The sequence below is a fragment of the Trachurus japonicus genome, chromosome 10 (genome assembly GCF_045865225.1).
Source record: "Trachurus japonicus isolate A0001 chromosome 10, Traja_1.0".
In the NCBI taxonomy this organism is placed as follows: domain Eukaryota; kingdom Metazoa; phylum Chordata; class Actinopteri; order Carangiformes; family Carangidae; genus Trachurus; species Trachurus japonicus.
In genome coordinates, this window is record NC_140916.1 from 4,835,212 (window position 1) to 4,850,741 (window position 15,530).

Here is a 15,530-nt window from a genome sequence, read left to right on the forward strand (position 1 = left end):
TCCCCAAAAAATAAAAAGTCATGCCATAGAGGGATAAGGTAAAAAAAAACAAAAAAAAAACATCACTGATATTTCATATCGATTCGTCCGCGCGACATGTTTGTATTAATTTTTTAATCAAACAAACTTTTAAACACTTTACGTTTCTTTCACCGGAACATAAACAAGTGACGGGTTTGACGTCACATCCGCCCCGGAAGTGTCTCGCCTGTAGTCGCGTGTGTGTGCTGCCGTTCCAAGGTGAGCTGGGTTCGGCTCGGCTCGGCTCGGCAGCAGGTCTCGGTCTCCAGATGTTCCAGATGTTCCGGCTGGTCCAGGTGTGTGTCCGCCGGGCCCCGCCTGTGGCCCGGCAGCTCGGCTCCAGAACCGGAGCCAGAGTCCGGAGCTGCACCGTGGACCCGAACCTGGAGGAGCAGTTCGTGTTCCCGGATTTTACAGGTGAGAACGGAACCGGTACGTAACACTGAGCCTCCTCCTGACCGGACATTTATTTACATGTTCAATAACTGAAAAGCCTCTGTTTTGCTGCTTGGAAAATATTTGGATGTGTGACATCACATGTGTGACGGGTATGACGTAGGAGGCCAGGGCGGGGGTCACTTTTTGAAACTGATCCATCATCGTCCAGCGTTTTGCTATTAAGATTTACATACATAGGCCTACAGGACAGAACACACTACGAGGAGAGAGAGAGAAAGACTGCAAGAGTGTCATGCAGTGTTCATAAAGGAAAAGAAAGACATACAAACCAATTCATAAGGCTGTTGTAGACAATGTCCCAGTGATCTTCTAGCAAGCACGCTGCCCGTTCCATATTCAGGAGATCTAGAAATTCTCCAAGCCATGACTCTCTGGTGAAACAACCCGGTTTGCGAACTTTCCAATTCATAAGAATGAGTTCAGCTATACCTATAATAATAAATATTCATAGGGTTAGTGTATGTGAAGAGGCTGTCACGTCTTCCACATGATAAAGATTCCTCACAATGATTATTAACAGTTATTTACTGTGGTTTGAAACACATGCAAACCTAATAAAAATGCATCTGCACAAAATAATCTGAAGTAATCTACTAATAAAACACGATGCTGACGTCAGACCAGCAGCTAATGGGTCAGTTTGCTTTAGTGAATGAATTGACAGTTTGAAGAAGATGGTTCATGTGTAGACAGATATTGAACAGGAAACAGCGGGTTTCACCTCGGCCTCGTCACGCCAGACTCTGATTGGACGAAGCTGTCACATCACTGATATGTAGGTCTGATAATAATAATAATACTAGAAAATTTCCTCTGGGAAACCCACGACCTTAAAGTCAAGACAGAGCTGATCAGACACATGATCATCTTTCTATAAGCACTGATATGGAGGAGCTGTAATCATATTAGGTTACCTGTGTGTGTGTGTGTGTGTGTGTATGTATTGCTTTAATCACATTAAGTTACCTGTGTGTGTGGGAGAGGAGTGCGTGCATACGTGCACATGTACATGTTACCTGTGTGTGTGTGTGTTTGATTGTTTTTGAACCTTAACAAGCTCTGGCCTGAGACTCAGAGGTTACCACGGCAACTTGAGGTGGTTGCCATTGACGATCGGGGTCCCCCAGACTAAGGCAGACAGAAACGTGGAGAAAAAGAGTGATTTTCTGCCTCTGCATTGGTCTCACATTTAGGCTTATTCTGACAAAACGGTAACTCCTATCAGAGAAAAACACAGGCCGAGAGCGTCACAAGGACTTCCTGAACACTTTGATATGATTTTGGTGTTTCTACAGTAAATATTTTGGAGAGACCTGTGAGTTTAAAACAGGGGTCTGTTCTGCTTCTCTCAGAAAATCTTTGTATTGGAGTCAATGAGGAGCAGAGACAGACGTGGCCGCACTTAGAGGCTGCCAATTCAAATTCTGTAAGTCTCTCTGATATTTTGAGTACATGATGAGAGACAGAACAAGTTTGTCTACAAATTTGGAAAAAATCATGTGTGTAGAGTGTAACTTGTGTCTGGGAGGAGTGTGGAAAGAGAAAAGTTTCAGAAGATTTCAGACAACTTCTCCCACTCCAAGCGATGATGTCACCCACTCTGACACGAACCTTCCGTGCAATACACAACCATTATAATCTCATAATTTCTCCAAAAATGATCATGGTCATTGATCAGTGATTGATCAAAAACTATACGACCTATCAAAACGTGGATTTATACACTAATACACAAGACTTGTGTCTACTGTTGAAAGTTTAAATGGAGTCTCTAGGTGAAAGTATGCCTGAGCAGTAGACGTTTGTAAAACTCCAATGATTGTTCTTTTACGCTCTTTTTTTTTTTCGCCCGTCCCATTCACTTCAATGCAAAAACTTTTAATGAAATAGCTGTAGGGACTAGTGCTCGTGGCGATTGCCCCGTGGCCCTAATAGTAATGTGTGTTGATCTCTGTCTCCTGGTCCAGGTCCAGGCGACGATCCCCCTCAGGACAGAGACCTGATCCATCACCTGACCCCCCCCTCCCCATGCTCGGCCCCTCCCCCTCCTCAGAGACACCTGAGGTCTCTGGAGCGCCAGCTGCAGGTGTTGAGCGCTGGCGCCCAGAAGGAGGCGGAGCCAGACTCTCTGATCCAGTTCCAGGACGTGGACTTTCCTCTGGACCAGGACCTGGTTTCCGCAGAGACCAAGAGGAAGAAGAAGAAGAAGAAGGCGGCGGGTAAAGCTTTTTAAACCTCTGTTGGTTCAGGGAGAACAGGTTGAACAGGTGGAGAGTTTTAAATATCTGGGGACAAAGATGGACACCCGCCTGTCCTTTCAAACACACTCCGACACCATCTACAATAAAGCACTCCAGCGTCTCCATCTTCTTAGGAAGCTGAGGCATTTTAATGTCAGCAGAAAGATTTTAACAATGGTTTACCAGTCACTCATAGAATCCACTCTCACCTTCAATATCATATCTTGGTACAACTTCCTCACCAGCAAACAGAAAACAAAACTGTCACGCATCACAGCTCAAGCCAGCAAAATAATTGGTTCACCACAAACCCCACTGTCCCATCTGTATGAGCGCTCTGTGATCAGGAAAGCCATCTTGATCACAGAGGAACCACATCCTCTCCATTCCTCATTCACCCTCCTCCCTTCAGGCAGGACAAAGTCCCCCTGGCCAGAAAATCACTCTTACCCTTAGTCTTACACTCTTACCCATACTGTGTATGTAAAGTGATGACAAGATAGATAGATAGATAGATAGATAGATAGATAGATAGATAGATAGATAGATAGATAGATAGATAGATAGATAGATAGATACTGTAGATAAATAGATAGATAGATACTGTAGATAAATAGATAGATAGATACTGTAGATAAATAGAAAACTTTATTGATCCCCAAGGGGAAACTACTTTGCCACCAGTAAAAACACATACATCCACTTGAAAAACAATACAAACATACCATTGCACAAAAACAGCTAACATGATTTGGACAGAGTACTCAAAAACAATGAAAGATAAATAAATAAGTATATAAGTATACACCTCCAGAAGGTAAAAAACAGCAAACAACCACTGGCTAGTGATTGCTGTTAAAAAATGTAACTGCTGCAGGAACAAAGGAGCGTCTGAGTCGTTCAGTGGAACACCGAGGCATCACTAACCGCTCACTGAAGGAGCTTTCAAGCTCCTTAAATGTATTGTGGAGTGGGTGGTTATCGTAGAGAAGGACTGGTCCTTGTTCTCTTCTCCACTATTACCTCAAGCTTATCTGGGTTAAAACCAATCACTGAGCCAGCCCTCTTGATTATTTTATCAATCCTGTTCTTGTCGTCAATAGATATACTGCCTCCCCAGCACAGGACACCATAAAATAAGACACTAGCCAGAATGCCCTGGTAGAAGATTCCTAACAGCTTTGGGCTGATGTCAAAGGATCGAAGTTTCCTTAGAAAGAAAAGCCTAGACTGAGCCTTCTTTACAAGGACCCCAGTGTTTTCCTTCCAGTTGAGCTTATTGTCCAAATGGACACCAAGATATTTGTAGGACTCCACAATTTCTATTTTTTGATTTCTGCTACCCTTTGGGGCAGACAATATATCTATCTATCTATCTATCTATCTATCTATCTATCTATCTATCTATCTATCTATCTATCTATCTATCTATCTATCTATCTATCTATCTATCTATCTATCTATCTATCTATCTATCTATTTAAGGTGAGCACAAGGTGTTTGGGACGGCGGACGTGGACGAGCCGGTCAGCGACACCGTCTGCTCGGGCTGCGGCGCCCTGCTGCACTGCGCCGCTGCTGCCGCCCCCGGCTTCCTGCCCAGCGAGAAGTACAAGGCGCTGCTGGCGGCGGGCGGCGGTCTGCGCGGTGCCGTGTGCCAGCGCTGCCACCTGCTGACGCACCACCGCCGCGCGCTGGAGCTGACGCTGCCGCGGCAGCGCGTCAGGGACGTGCTGGCGCGCGTCCGGCCGCTGACGGTGCCGCTCGTTCTGCTGGTGGTGGACCTGCTGGAGCTGCCCGACTCCGTCCCGCCCGACCTGCCCCAGCTGGTCGGCGCCAACAAGCACGTGGTCGTCCTCGGCAACAAGATCGACCTGCTGCCCGGAGACGCGCCCGGATACCTGCGGCGGATCCGGCAGCGGCTGGCGCGGTGCTGCGAGGAGGCCGGGTTCGGCTCGCAGGTCGCCGACCTCCACCTCGTCAGCGCCAAGACCGGCTACGGCATCGAACCGCTGATCTCCAGCCTGCAGCGGTCCTGGAAGTACCGCGGCGACGTCTACCTGGTGGGCGGAGCCAACGCCGGGAAATCCACGCTCTTCAATGCGCTGCTCGACTCCGACTTCTGCAAGTCCAAGGCCTCGGACCTGATCCACAAGGCCACGGTGTCGCCCTGGCCCGGTCAGAACAATACAATACTGTACATACTGTAGACAGTAAACTAGTACATACTAGTACATAGTGTAGATAGTAAACTAGTACATACTAGTACATAGTGTAGATAGTAAACTAATAGCCTACATAGTGATAGTAAACTAGTACATAGTGTAGATAGTAAACTAGTACATAGTGTAGATAGTAAACTAGTACATACTAGTACATAGTGTAGATAGTAAACTAGTAGCCTACATAGTGATAGTAAACTAGTACATAGTGTAGATAGCCAACTAATAGTGATAGTAAACTAGTACATAGTGTAGATAGTAAACTAGTACATACTAGTACATAGTGTAGATAGTAAACTAGTAGCCTACATAGTGATAGTAAACTAGTAGCTACATAGTGTAGATAGCCAACTAGTACAGAGCAGTGGTGTAGTCTATGTGATACTCGGGTATACTCAGTATAGCCACTGAAAATGCATAAATACTTCAGTATACTCAGTACAACAAAACTATCTAACTAAAGTAAATGTCAATGGTTCTCAAAGTGGGAGGGTTGACAGGGTTCAAAGGGGTCCCCAACTTTTTCTGGAAATTTTACCACTTTTTCCTAGAATATTTTCACTTTTTTAATGATTGTTTTAATTTTTTTTCTTTTTTTTGAAATTTTACCACTTTTCCTAGAAATGTTACCAGTTTCTTCTCAATTTTTCTGTTCTACTTTTTACTATTTAATTTTTTTTAACCATTTTGTATTATTGTTTACCCCCCCTTTTTTGAGAAAATTTTTAATAAAATTTTTTTTAAACACTTTTTCTAGAATTCTTGAGTAATTTTACCAGTTTCTTCTCAATTAAAAAAAAAACTTTTTACTATTTACTATTACCACTTTTTTTTTTTTTTTTTTTTAAATTTTAAACAGTTTTTTAAAAAAAATAAATTTTACCACTTTTTCTGAGAGATTTTACCAGATTTTTCTAAGAAAATTTTTTGTATATTTTTTTGTGAGCATTTTTACCACTATTTTCTAGAAATGTTTAAACTTTTTTTTTGAGAAATTGTACCTTTTTTTCCCCAGAAATTTCTCTATAATCTTTCAAAAATGTACGCCTAATTTAATGTACATTGATTGTTTATTTCTGATGTTTGCTTCAAAGTTTTGTCCAATGGGGGTCCGTGGTCTAATTTGTGTCAATTTTGGGTCCTTGATGTAAAAAAGTTTGAGAACCACCGGTCTATGTGATACAAGTATGAACAGTTTACCACCTAAAAAGCAGTTTACCCACTACTAAACATTAGACTACACCACTGGTACATAGTGTAGATAGTAAACTAGTAATCAATACATGAGTCCTGTTTGTTCATTGATCAGCTGACCGTCTTCTCCTCTGTGTCATGTGACCATCCGTGGTGCGTTCAGGGACGACTCTCAACCTGCTCAAGTTCCCCATCATCAACCCGACGCCCGACAGGATGTTCAGGCGGCGGCAGCGGCTGGAGGCGGCGGCGGCGCAGACGGAGGAGGAGCTGACGGCCGAGGAGCAGAGGAGGCTGAGGACGCTGGGCCGGGGGGGCTACCTGATAGGTGAGGGGGGGGTTAAAGTTATAGGTGTTTAACTTCTGTGGATCAGTTGAGAAATCCTGCGTCATCACAAAAAACTGTTTATTTAAAGCTAAAACTAACAAAACAGATGACGTGTTCATCACCTATTAGTTCATTATTATTATTAGTTAAAGCAAAAGTAAGCGATCCGGTGGTTTTGGCTAACTTCCTGTCAGCCGATGGAGTTAGCAGTCCCCGCCCTCGTCACCACATTCACGCGCATCCCTTGGCTGCACACACAGAGAGGACCGCCCCTTCATGCCGTTCTCTCTCCTCATTGGATAAAGGTTGTAGGATACAAGGAAAGTTTTCTCCTCGGCTTACAGCAGAGCAGAGTGACTTATATTAAAGCAGAAGTAAGCGGAATATTTGTGTTAATGTAAGTCTTAAATAGTTATATCTTCCGACAGCAATCACTTCTATAGAGTGTTTGGTCTGAAACACGGGTCTGTCAGTCACTCTGCTCTGCTGTAAGCCAAGGAGAAAACTTTCCTTGTATCCTACAACCTTAGTCTCAGTTCTGTATCACTCGCCCCAGGCTGAACCTTCAGCTGCGTTTGGTGGTGCGTTTTGGTGTTGTTGATGTTTCCTGTCCTGAGGCTGAACTGTTTCTGTCTGGTTCTGTCCTGTTCTCTCCGGTCCAGGTCGAGTCGGCAGGACGTTCCGCTCCGACGTCAGATCCAGATCCGATGAGATCCAGTTTGATCCTGACAGTCTGGCTCTGGGAGAAACCGACCAGGAGGAAACGACAGGTGAGAAACCACCTGACTAGAGGTCACCTGAGGTTTCCATGTTTCCCACATTCTGTGTCATAAACTATAAACTGTTTTCTTGTCTGTAACAACATCTATGTCCCATCTGTCCGTCCTGGGTGAGGGATCCCTCCTCTGTTGCTCACCCTGAGCTTTCTCCTGGTTTTCCCTGTTAAAAGGGTTTTCTATGGAGTTTTTCCTCAGTGGATGTGAGGGTCTAAGGACAGAGCATGTTGTTATGATGCCATGTGAAGCCCTTTGAGACAAACTGGTTGTAAAAACGGGCTATACAGATAAAATTGCCTACCTGTTTCCTGATCACCTGTGACCTCTGACCTCAGGTCCCAATCCGGCGGCGGAGGAGTTCAGCTACAACGAGCTGAAAGACGCTCGCTGGCTGTTTGACACGCCAGGAATCCTGAAGGACAACGATGTGAGAAACCCTGAGCAGGTCCAGTCAGCAGACGGCGTACAACCATCCACTGACTGACTGACTGACTCTCTCTCCTCTCCTCCAGATCCTCAGTCTGCTGAACCAACAGGAAGTCAGGTCCGTGGTTCCCACTCAGGCCGTCGTCCCCAGGACGTTTGTCCTGAAGCCTGGGACCAGTCTGTTTGTGGGAGCGCTGGCCCGGATCGACTTCCTGCAGGTGAGTGTCCAGGACCAGGACCAGGACCAGGACCAGGTGTAGATAGTAGGGGTTGTACAGACTAGTCGACTAATCGACTAGTCGACTTTACTGCTCCACAATGACGTTTTCAGCTTGACGTCGACTAGTCGCTGATCATGTGACAGTCCAAGAGTAGCGGCTTGAAACAACAGCTGAGTGCGCTGAATGAAAAAAATATGAGCGCCGTCAAGCTGGATAGAACGAGCACATACCAGACAGGAAGTCGGGCACAGAAAAGGCGAGAGAATCCGGTCAATTTTCAAAATAAAATAAACGATGATTAAGTTTGCTTGTCCGTCTATAGATATTTGTCAGTTGCGTCTGCACACAAGACACACATCCATACATACAGCGCTAGAGACAGACCTGTGTGTGTGGAAAACCGAGTAGCCTACAGACGGGTCGATGTTTGACCGGCGCGGAGAGAGCAGGAGAAGCTGCTGCCTGACACCAGACAAGCGCCTGTGAGGCGCTCCGCTTCCGCGGGCAGTGTGTCCGGGCTGCCGACAATTACAAAAAAAAAAAAAAAACTCCGCTCATATCGACAGCTTTACGTCACGCACAACAACCAACAACAGCAACAACCAACCAGAAAAAAAGCTGTGAGTGAAACTGTGACTGAGCAGGACTGTGATGGTGACGAGGCCATGTGTGTCGTTTTCCTCCGTAATTGTTTAACGGACAGCAGCTACAGTATTTTCTTTTGCACTTGTATAGGAGTGCATGTTACAAAAAAACAAACTGATTTACAGCTTGTTGTTTATAAAGCTGCTGTTCTGTGGACTAATTTCTGTGCATGAGCGTCTGTCAGTGAATACAGATTGTTGCAAAGCATTTCCCTCCTCCTGTGATTATAGTTATGATGGGAAAAATATGAATGACGTCATCAGCGACTAGTCGACGTCGACTCGACTTTCATAACATTAGAGTCGACTTTTAAAAATCTGAAGTCGTGCAACCCCTAGTAGATAGTACACTAGAACATACTAGTACATAGTGTAGATAGTAAACTAGAACATAGTGTAGATAGTAAACTAGTACATACTAGTACATAGTGTAGATAGTAAACTAGTACATAGTGTAGATAGTAAACTAGTACATACTAGTACATAGTGTAGATAGTAAACTAGTACATACTAGTACATAGTGTAGATAGTAAACTAGTACATAGTGTAGATAGTAAACTAGTACATACTAGTACATAGTGTAGATAGTAAACTAGTACATAGTGTAGATAGTAAACTAGTACATACTAGTACATAGTGTAGATAGTAAACTAGTACATAGTGTAGATAGTAAACTAGTACATAGTGTAGATAGTAAACTAGTACATACTAGTACATAGTGTAAATAGTAAACTAGAACATAGTGTAGATAGTAGACTAGTACATACTAGTACATAGTGTAGATAGTAAACTAGAACACAGTGTAGATAGTAAACTAGTACATACTAGTACATAGTGTAGATAGTAAACTAGTACATACTAGTACACAGTGTAGATAGTAAACTAGTACATAGTGTAGATAGTAAACTAGTACATACTAGTACATAGTGTAAATAGTAAACTAGAACATAGTGTAGATAGTAGACTAGTACATACTAGTACATAGTGTAGATAGTAAACTAGAACACAGTGTAGATAGTAAACTAGTACATACTAGTACATAGTGTAGATAGTAAACTAGTACATACTAGTACACAGTGTAGATAGTAAACTAGTACATAGTGTAGATAGTAAACTAGTACATACTAGTACATAGTGTAAATAGTAAACTAGAACATAGTGTAGATAGTAGACTAGTACATACTAGTACATAGTGTAGATAGTAAACTAGAACACAGTGTAGATAGTAAACTAGTACATACTAGTACACAGTGTAGATAGTAAACTAGTACATACTAGTACATAGTGTAGATAGTAAACTAGTACATACTAGTAGATAGTGTAGATCGTAAACTAGTACATAGTGTAGATAGTAAACTAGTACATAGTGTAGATAGTAAACTAGTACATACTAGTACATAGTGTAGATAGTAAACTAGTACATACTAGTACATAGTGTAGATGGTAAACTAGAACATAGTGTAGATAGTAAACTAGTACACACTAGTACATAGTGTAGATAGTAAACTAGAACATAGTGTAGATAGTAAACTAGTACATACTAGTACATAGTGTAGATGGTAAACTAGTACATAGTGTAGATAGTAAACTAGTACATACTAGTACATAGTGTAGATAGTAAACTAGTACATAGTGTAGATAGTAAACTAGTACATACTAGTACATAGTGTAGATAGTAAACTAGTACATAGTGTAGATAGTAAACTAGTACATACTAGTACATAGTGTAGATAGTAAACTAGAACATAGTGTAGATAGTAAACTAGTACATACTAGTACATAGTGTAGATAGTAAACTAGAACATAGTGTAGATAGTAAACTAGTACATACTAGTACATAGTGTAGATAGTAAACTAGTACATACTAGTACATAGTGTAGATGGTAAACTAGAACATAGTGTAGATAGTAAACTAGTACACACTAGTACATACTAGTACATAGTGTAGATGGTAAACTAGAACATAGTGTAGATAGTAAACTAGTACACACTAGTACATAGTGTAGATAGTAAACTAGAACATAGTGTAGATAGTAAACTAGTACTAGTACATAGTGTAGATAGTAAACTAGTACATACTAGTACATAGTGTAGATGGTAAACTAGTACATAGTGTAGATAGTAAACTAGTACATACTAGTACATAGTGTAGATAGTAAACTAGTACATAGTGTAGATAGTAAACTAGTACATAGTGTAGATAGTAAACTAGTACATACTAGTACATAGTGTAGATAGTAAACTAGTACATAGTGTAGATAGTAAACTAGTACATAGTGTAGATAGTAAACTAGTACATAGTGTAGATAGTAAACTAGTACATACTAGTACATAGTGTAGATAGTAAACTAGTACATAGTGTAGATGGTAAACTAGAACATAGTGTAGATAGTAAACTAGTACATACTAGTACATAGTGTAGATAGTAAACTAGAACATAGTGTAGATAGTAAACTAGTACATACTAGGCTGGTTCTGGACTCTGGACTTCCACTGATTAAAACTTGTTCACATCTGAGACTCTGAACCTGGTGACGTCCAGAGTGCAGAGCCTGTTGTGTGATTGATGATCAGTTATTGATCAGTTATTGATCAGCTGTTGATCAGTTATTGATCAGTTATTGATCAGTTGTTGATCAGTTGCTGGTCTCGTGCTCCTCAGGGAAACAAGTCCTGCTGGTTTTCGGTCATGGCCTCGGCTCGGGTCCCGGTCCACATCACCAGTCTGGAGAAGGCCGACGGCGTATATGAGAAACACGCCGGACACGTCCTGCTGGGGGTGAGAGGTCACAGAGGTCATGTGATCATCACATGGTCAGGGCCGGACGCTGACGTGTGTGTGTGTGTGTGTGTGTGTGTGTGTGTGTGTGTGTGTGTGTGTGTGTGTGTGTGTGTGTGTGTGTGTGTGTGTGTGTGTGTGTGTGTGTGTGTGTGTGTGTGTGTGTGTGTGTGTGTGTCTGTGTGTCTGTGTGTCTGTGTGTGTCTGTGTGTGTCTGTGTCTGTGTGTGTGTCTGTGTGTGTGTCTGTGTGTGTGTGTGTGTGTCTGTGTGTGTGTGTCTGTGTCCAGGTGCCAGCAGGCGGAGCGGAGCGTATGAAGCAGTTTCCAGCTCTGGTTCCTCAGGAGTTCAGGCTTCAGGGTCGAGGTCACGACGAAGCGGCTGCTGATGTCACGCTGTCGTCTGCAGGTGAACAATGCTGCATATGAACCATAATCTGTTGTTTATGACGGATATGACTACACTTATACACACATGGTAACATGGTAGATGATAATCCATTGATCCACTGATTGATTATAAAGAAGGCTTCATTGAAAACGAATGCACACGACCAGGAGGAGGCTCAGCAACACAGAGGAGAAGAGACAGTTACTGGCTGGTACCAAGGAAACAGGAAGTCACTGTCAAATGCATCAAAATTTGTTAATTCAGACTAAATATAATTTTGAAATCTGGCGAGCATCGGTTATCAGAAAAAAAACAAACTTTAATAGCAGCTATTTTTTCCACAAAAGCCTATGTTTAACTTATTCCTACGGACCTGTCCCTCATCAAATACAAAATCCAACAACTCCAAAACGCTCTGGTGGACAAGACAGAGTTGTTTTAGAGGGCAATGCAGCCGGAACTACATTCCAGACACGGCTGCTGGGCGGAGGGATTTCAGAAGAGAAAGTAGTTCAGAGTATTTGCTTCATGTGTCGTAATGTTACATAATTAGGGTGAATGCTACTTTTTAATCTTTTCTCACCTATTTCAGATTTCAAGCCTTCAACTGTTAAACTATAAATATGCAAGATTTCTACATTTTCCTCAAACATTTGTATTAACATTTCTACTTTTAGATGTTTTACTTTTACCCTTCAGATATGATGTAGTTATTTTTTACTTATTCTTCCCTTTAACGGATTGTAACTACTTCTATATTATTCTACTTTTACTCTTCAGATATTGTTTCATCTATATTAGTAATGGTTCAAAAATGTTTTCAAACTGTCACTTTTAAATAAATCTGAGTAGACGTTAGCCTTTCAATTTCTTCATACTGATCTTCAACAATTCATCCATTTTATACTCTATATTGTTTCATGTCTTCAAGATTTCTTCAGCAGTTTCTTTCCTTAAAGCAGAAGTAAGGTGATTGTTTGTGTTATTATAAGTCTTAAATAGTTGTATCTTCCAACAGCAATCACTTATATAGAGTGTTTGGTCTGAAACACGGGTCTGTCAGTCACTCTGCTCTGCTGTAAGCCGAGGAGAAAACTTTCCTTGTATCCTACAACCTTTATCCAATGAGGAGAGAGAACGGCATAAAGGGGCAGTCCTCTCTGTGTATGCAGCCAAGGGATGCGCGTGAATGTGGTGACGTAGGGACGAGGGCGGGGACTGCTAACTCCATCGGCTGACAAGAAGTTAGCCAAAACCACCGGATCACTTACTTCTGCTTTAATTCAGCATTGTTTCAACAATTTATTCAGCTCATTCAGCTTTCAGCATTCACCTGTATTTCCTTCAGGAAATGCATTCTCTACGTTATTATCTCCTAGCAGATCGATCAGCTGATAATCACATGTTTATATCTGGTGTTTGCTGATGATGCCCCCCCCCCCCCTTGTGAACAGGCTGGGTGGCAGTGACGGCGGTGGAAGGTGATGACATCACTCTGAGGGTCCACCATCCAGAGCCGGTGGCGTTCGGCCTGAGGACGCCGCCGCTCCTCCCCCACGTCGTCTCTCTGAAGGGACGACGCGTCGGCAAGTCCTGCAGCTACAAACCCATGAAGCCGGCGGGGGGGCAGCTGGACGGCGGTCTGGCGCCCGGCGGCGGCGGCGGGCTGCAGGTGGTGAAGAAGAAGAAGAAGGAGAAGGAGAAGTGACGGTGGCGTCCATAAAACTGTCAGATGTTTCCTGAGTGGACGGACTGAAGAAGGTCCTGGATCGTCTCATTGCAGTGACGTCATGACCCAACGCTGACGTCACCATAGTAACTCTGATGTCATCTTCTTGTTGACGTCTCGTGGCGTCGCTGTCACAGGACGGAGCTGCTTCAGACTATCCATAGAAATATCCACCTTTTGTGCCGGTTTTGCTCTTCTGGTGGAATTTTATGTTTACGTTTCCATGGTTTCGGTAGTCGTGGTAAATGTATGGATTTTTTTTTTTTTCAATGAAAATCTGTAAAACGCATGGATCATCACACCAGCTTTTTAAAAGTATATTTTTTTGGCTTTTCATGCCTTTATTCGATAGGACAGTTGAGAGTGTGACAGGAAATGGGAGGCAGAGATGAGGGGAATGACATGCAGGATAGGGCCGTCCGACGCGGGACTCGAACCGGGGCCGCCTGCAGCGAGGACTATAGCCTCAACACATGGGGCGGGTGCTCTACCAACTGAGCTAAACACCGCCCCATCACACCAGCTTTTAACACTAGATAGGATATCACATAAACTGACATCTGTGTTAAAAGCCAGCGTTAATAGAGGGTATGCGTTTACGTCACGTTCGGACTGAGTGGCAAAACAAGCGTCCCTCAACATGCTGGCGGATAGCGGTGGACTCATAAACTGGATAAAATATCTTATATCAAAACAAATTGATGTCAAAAGGAATCGACAACCAGCTCCCCAAAACCGTCTGCTCCACGGACACTTCCTGTAACACGCAGTGTGACCGCGGCACCTGCAGAGTGACTGACAGGCTCACTGTTAAGCCTGGTTTAAGCCTGGTTTATGCTCGACGCAGTCGCGAGTGCGCGAGGCTCGCGCGCCACAAATGACGTAAACGCGCACCTCGCGACGGTGTCGCGCGCTGTCGCGCACCTCCAGGATTTTGAAACTTGGCGCGCGCTGCGCGAGTGTCGCTCGGTTCAAAATGGATGAATTTGAGGGAAGACTGGCTGAGCTGGTACGCTCTAGCATTTGTACAACTCGTAATTAAGTTATAAAGACCATCAAATGACCCAGAACTCGAGGAACTATGCAAATCCGGTCCCTCCTCTCCTCCATGTGCATCTGTTTACAACAAGCCGGCGAAAAATCAATACATGGAGCGATCGATAACGTTATATAACTACTACACTGATGTTGCAAGGACGGTTGGTTTTCAAATCATGTAGTTAACTATCACAATTACACTGGAGCTTTTTAATTAAGGTAAATAGTAGAGCTACAGGAGAAATCCTGCTTACTTCTTCTCTGTTTTTAGTTGCTTCTGCTACTTCCTATTGTATTTTTTTATCTACCGCCCCCTGTCTTTGCTACGAATATTGCAACGGTGAATGCGGCAAGTATAAACGCCTGTGCGCTCTGCCGAGGTGCGCGCGCCAACTGCCAACGGAGCCAGGCGAAAGTATAACCAAGGCTTTACTGTGTAGAGGGACGAGATTACAGCTGTTACTGTCGTCCTGACAGTGACTCCCGACACTAAAACACGAGCTGCTTTTATTCTGAAAAACTCTAACAAGTCAAACTGTAGGATGTGTTAGAGGACTAATTTATCTGTCTAAACATCAGAACTATGACACCTGAAACGGTAAACACAGCTGATCGATCGAAAAAAATGACCGCTCCAGTGAATTTACTTTCCGTCATTGAGAACAGGTTCTTGAATGTAACTCGGTCAAAGTGAGACGTATCCTCAAGATTTTTAGCAGCTCTGTTAGGTCATGCATGCTTTATATGCTGGCAAAGTTAGACATGTCAGACTTGTGTGGGCTCGGAGAAAATCGCTTCGTTACTTGCTCGTTTTTAAACTTTGGCGGCTCTGCCACTCGTCTTTTTGCCACTCAGTGGACGTTCCACAGCGACGTCCGAGTACCGTGACGTCATGTGCATACCCTCTATCCACCACTTTATTTTCCCGTGATCCATTGCGTCACACCACAACGGAAGTCGGTTTTCAACATGGATGTATTATCAACCCCGTAGTAGCATTCTAGCGAGCGGCTAACTGGTAGCGTTAGCCACCGGTGTAGGCACCAAATGTGGGGGCTCCGGGCT

General features: G+C 43.3%; 1 protein-coding gene across 1 annotated transcript; it reads left to right on the forward strand.

Annotated features, from left to right (window-relative positions):
- Positions 1-230: 230 nt before the first annotated feature.
- On the forward strand, positions 231-14,286 carry noa1 (nitric oxide associated 1). Its single transcript, XM_085788996.1, has 10 exons — positions 231-438; positions 2,448-2,699; positions 4,206-4,898; positions 6,300-6,464; positions 7,127-7,234; positions 7,576-7,667; positions 7,753-7,884; positions 11,194-11,310; positions 11,599-11,716; positions 13,153-14,286. The coding sequence occupies exons 1-10, from the start codon at positions 291-293 to the stop codon at positions 13,404-13,406; spliced, it is 2,079 nt and encodes a 692-aa protein (XP_085645122.1). The 5' UTR covers positions 231-290; the 3' UTR covers positions 13,407-14,286.
- Positions 14,287-15,530: the final 1,244 nt, after the last annotated feature.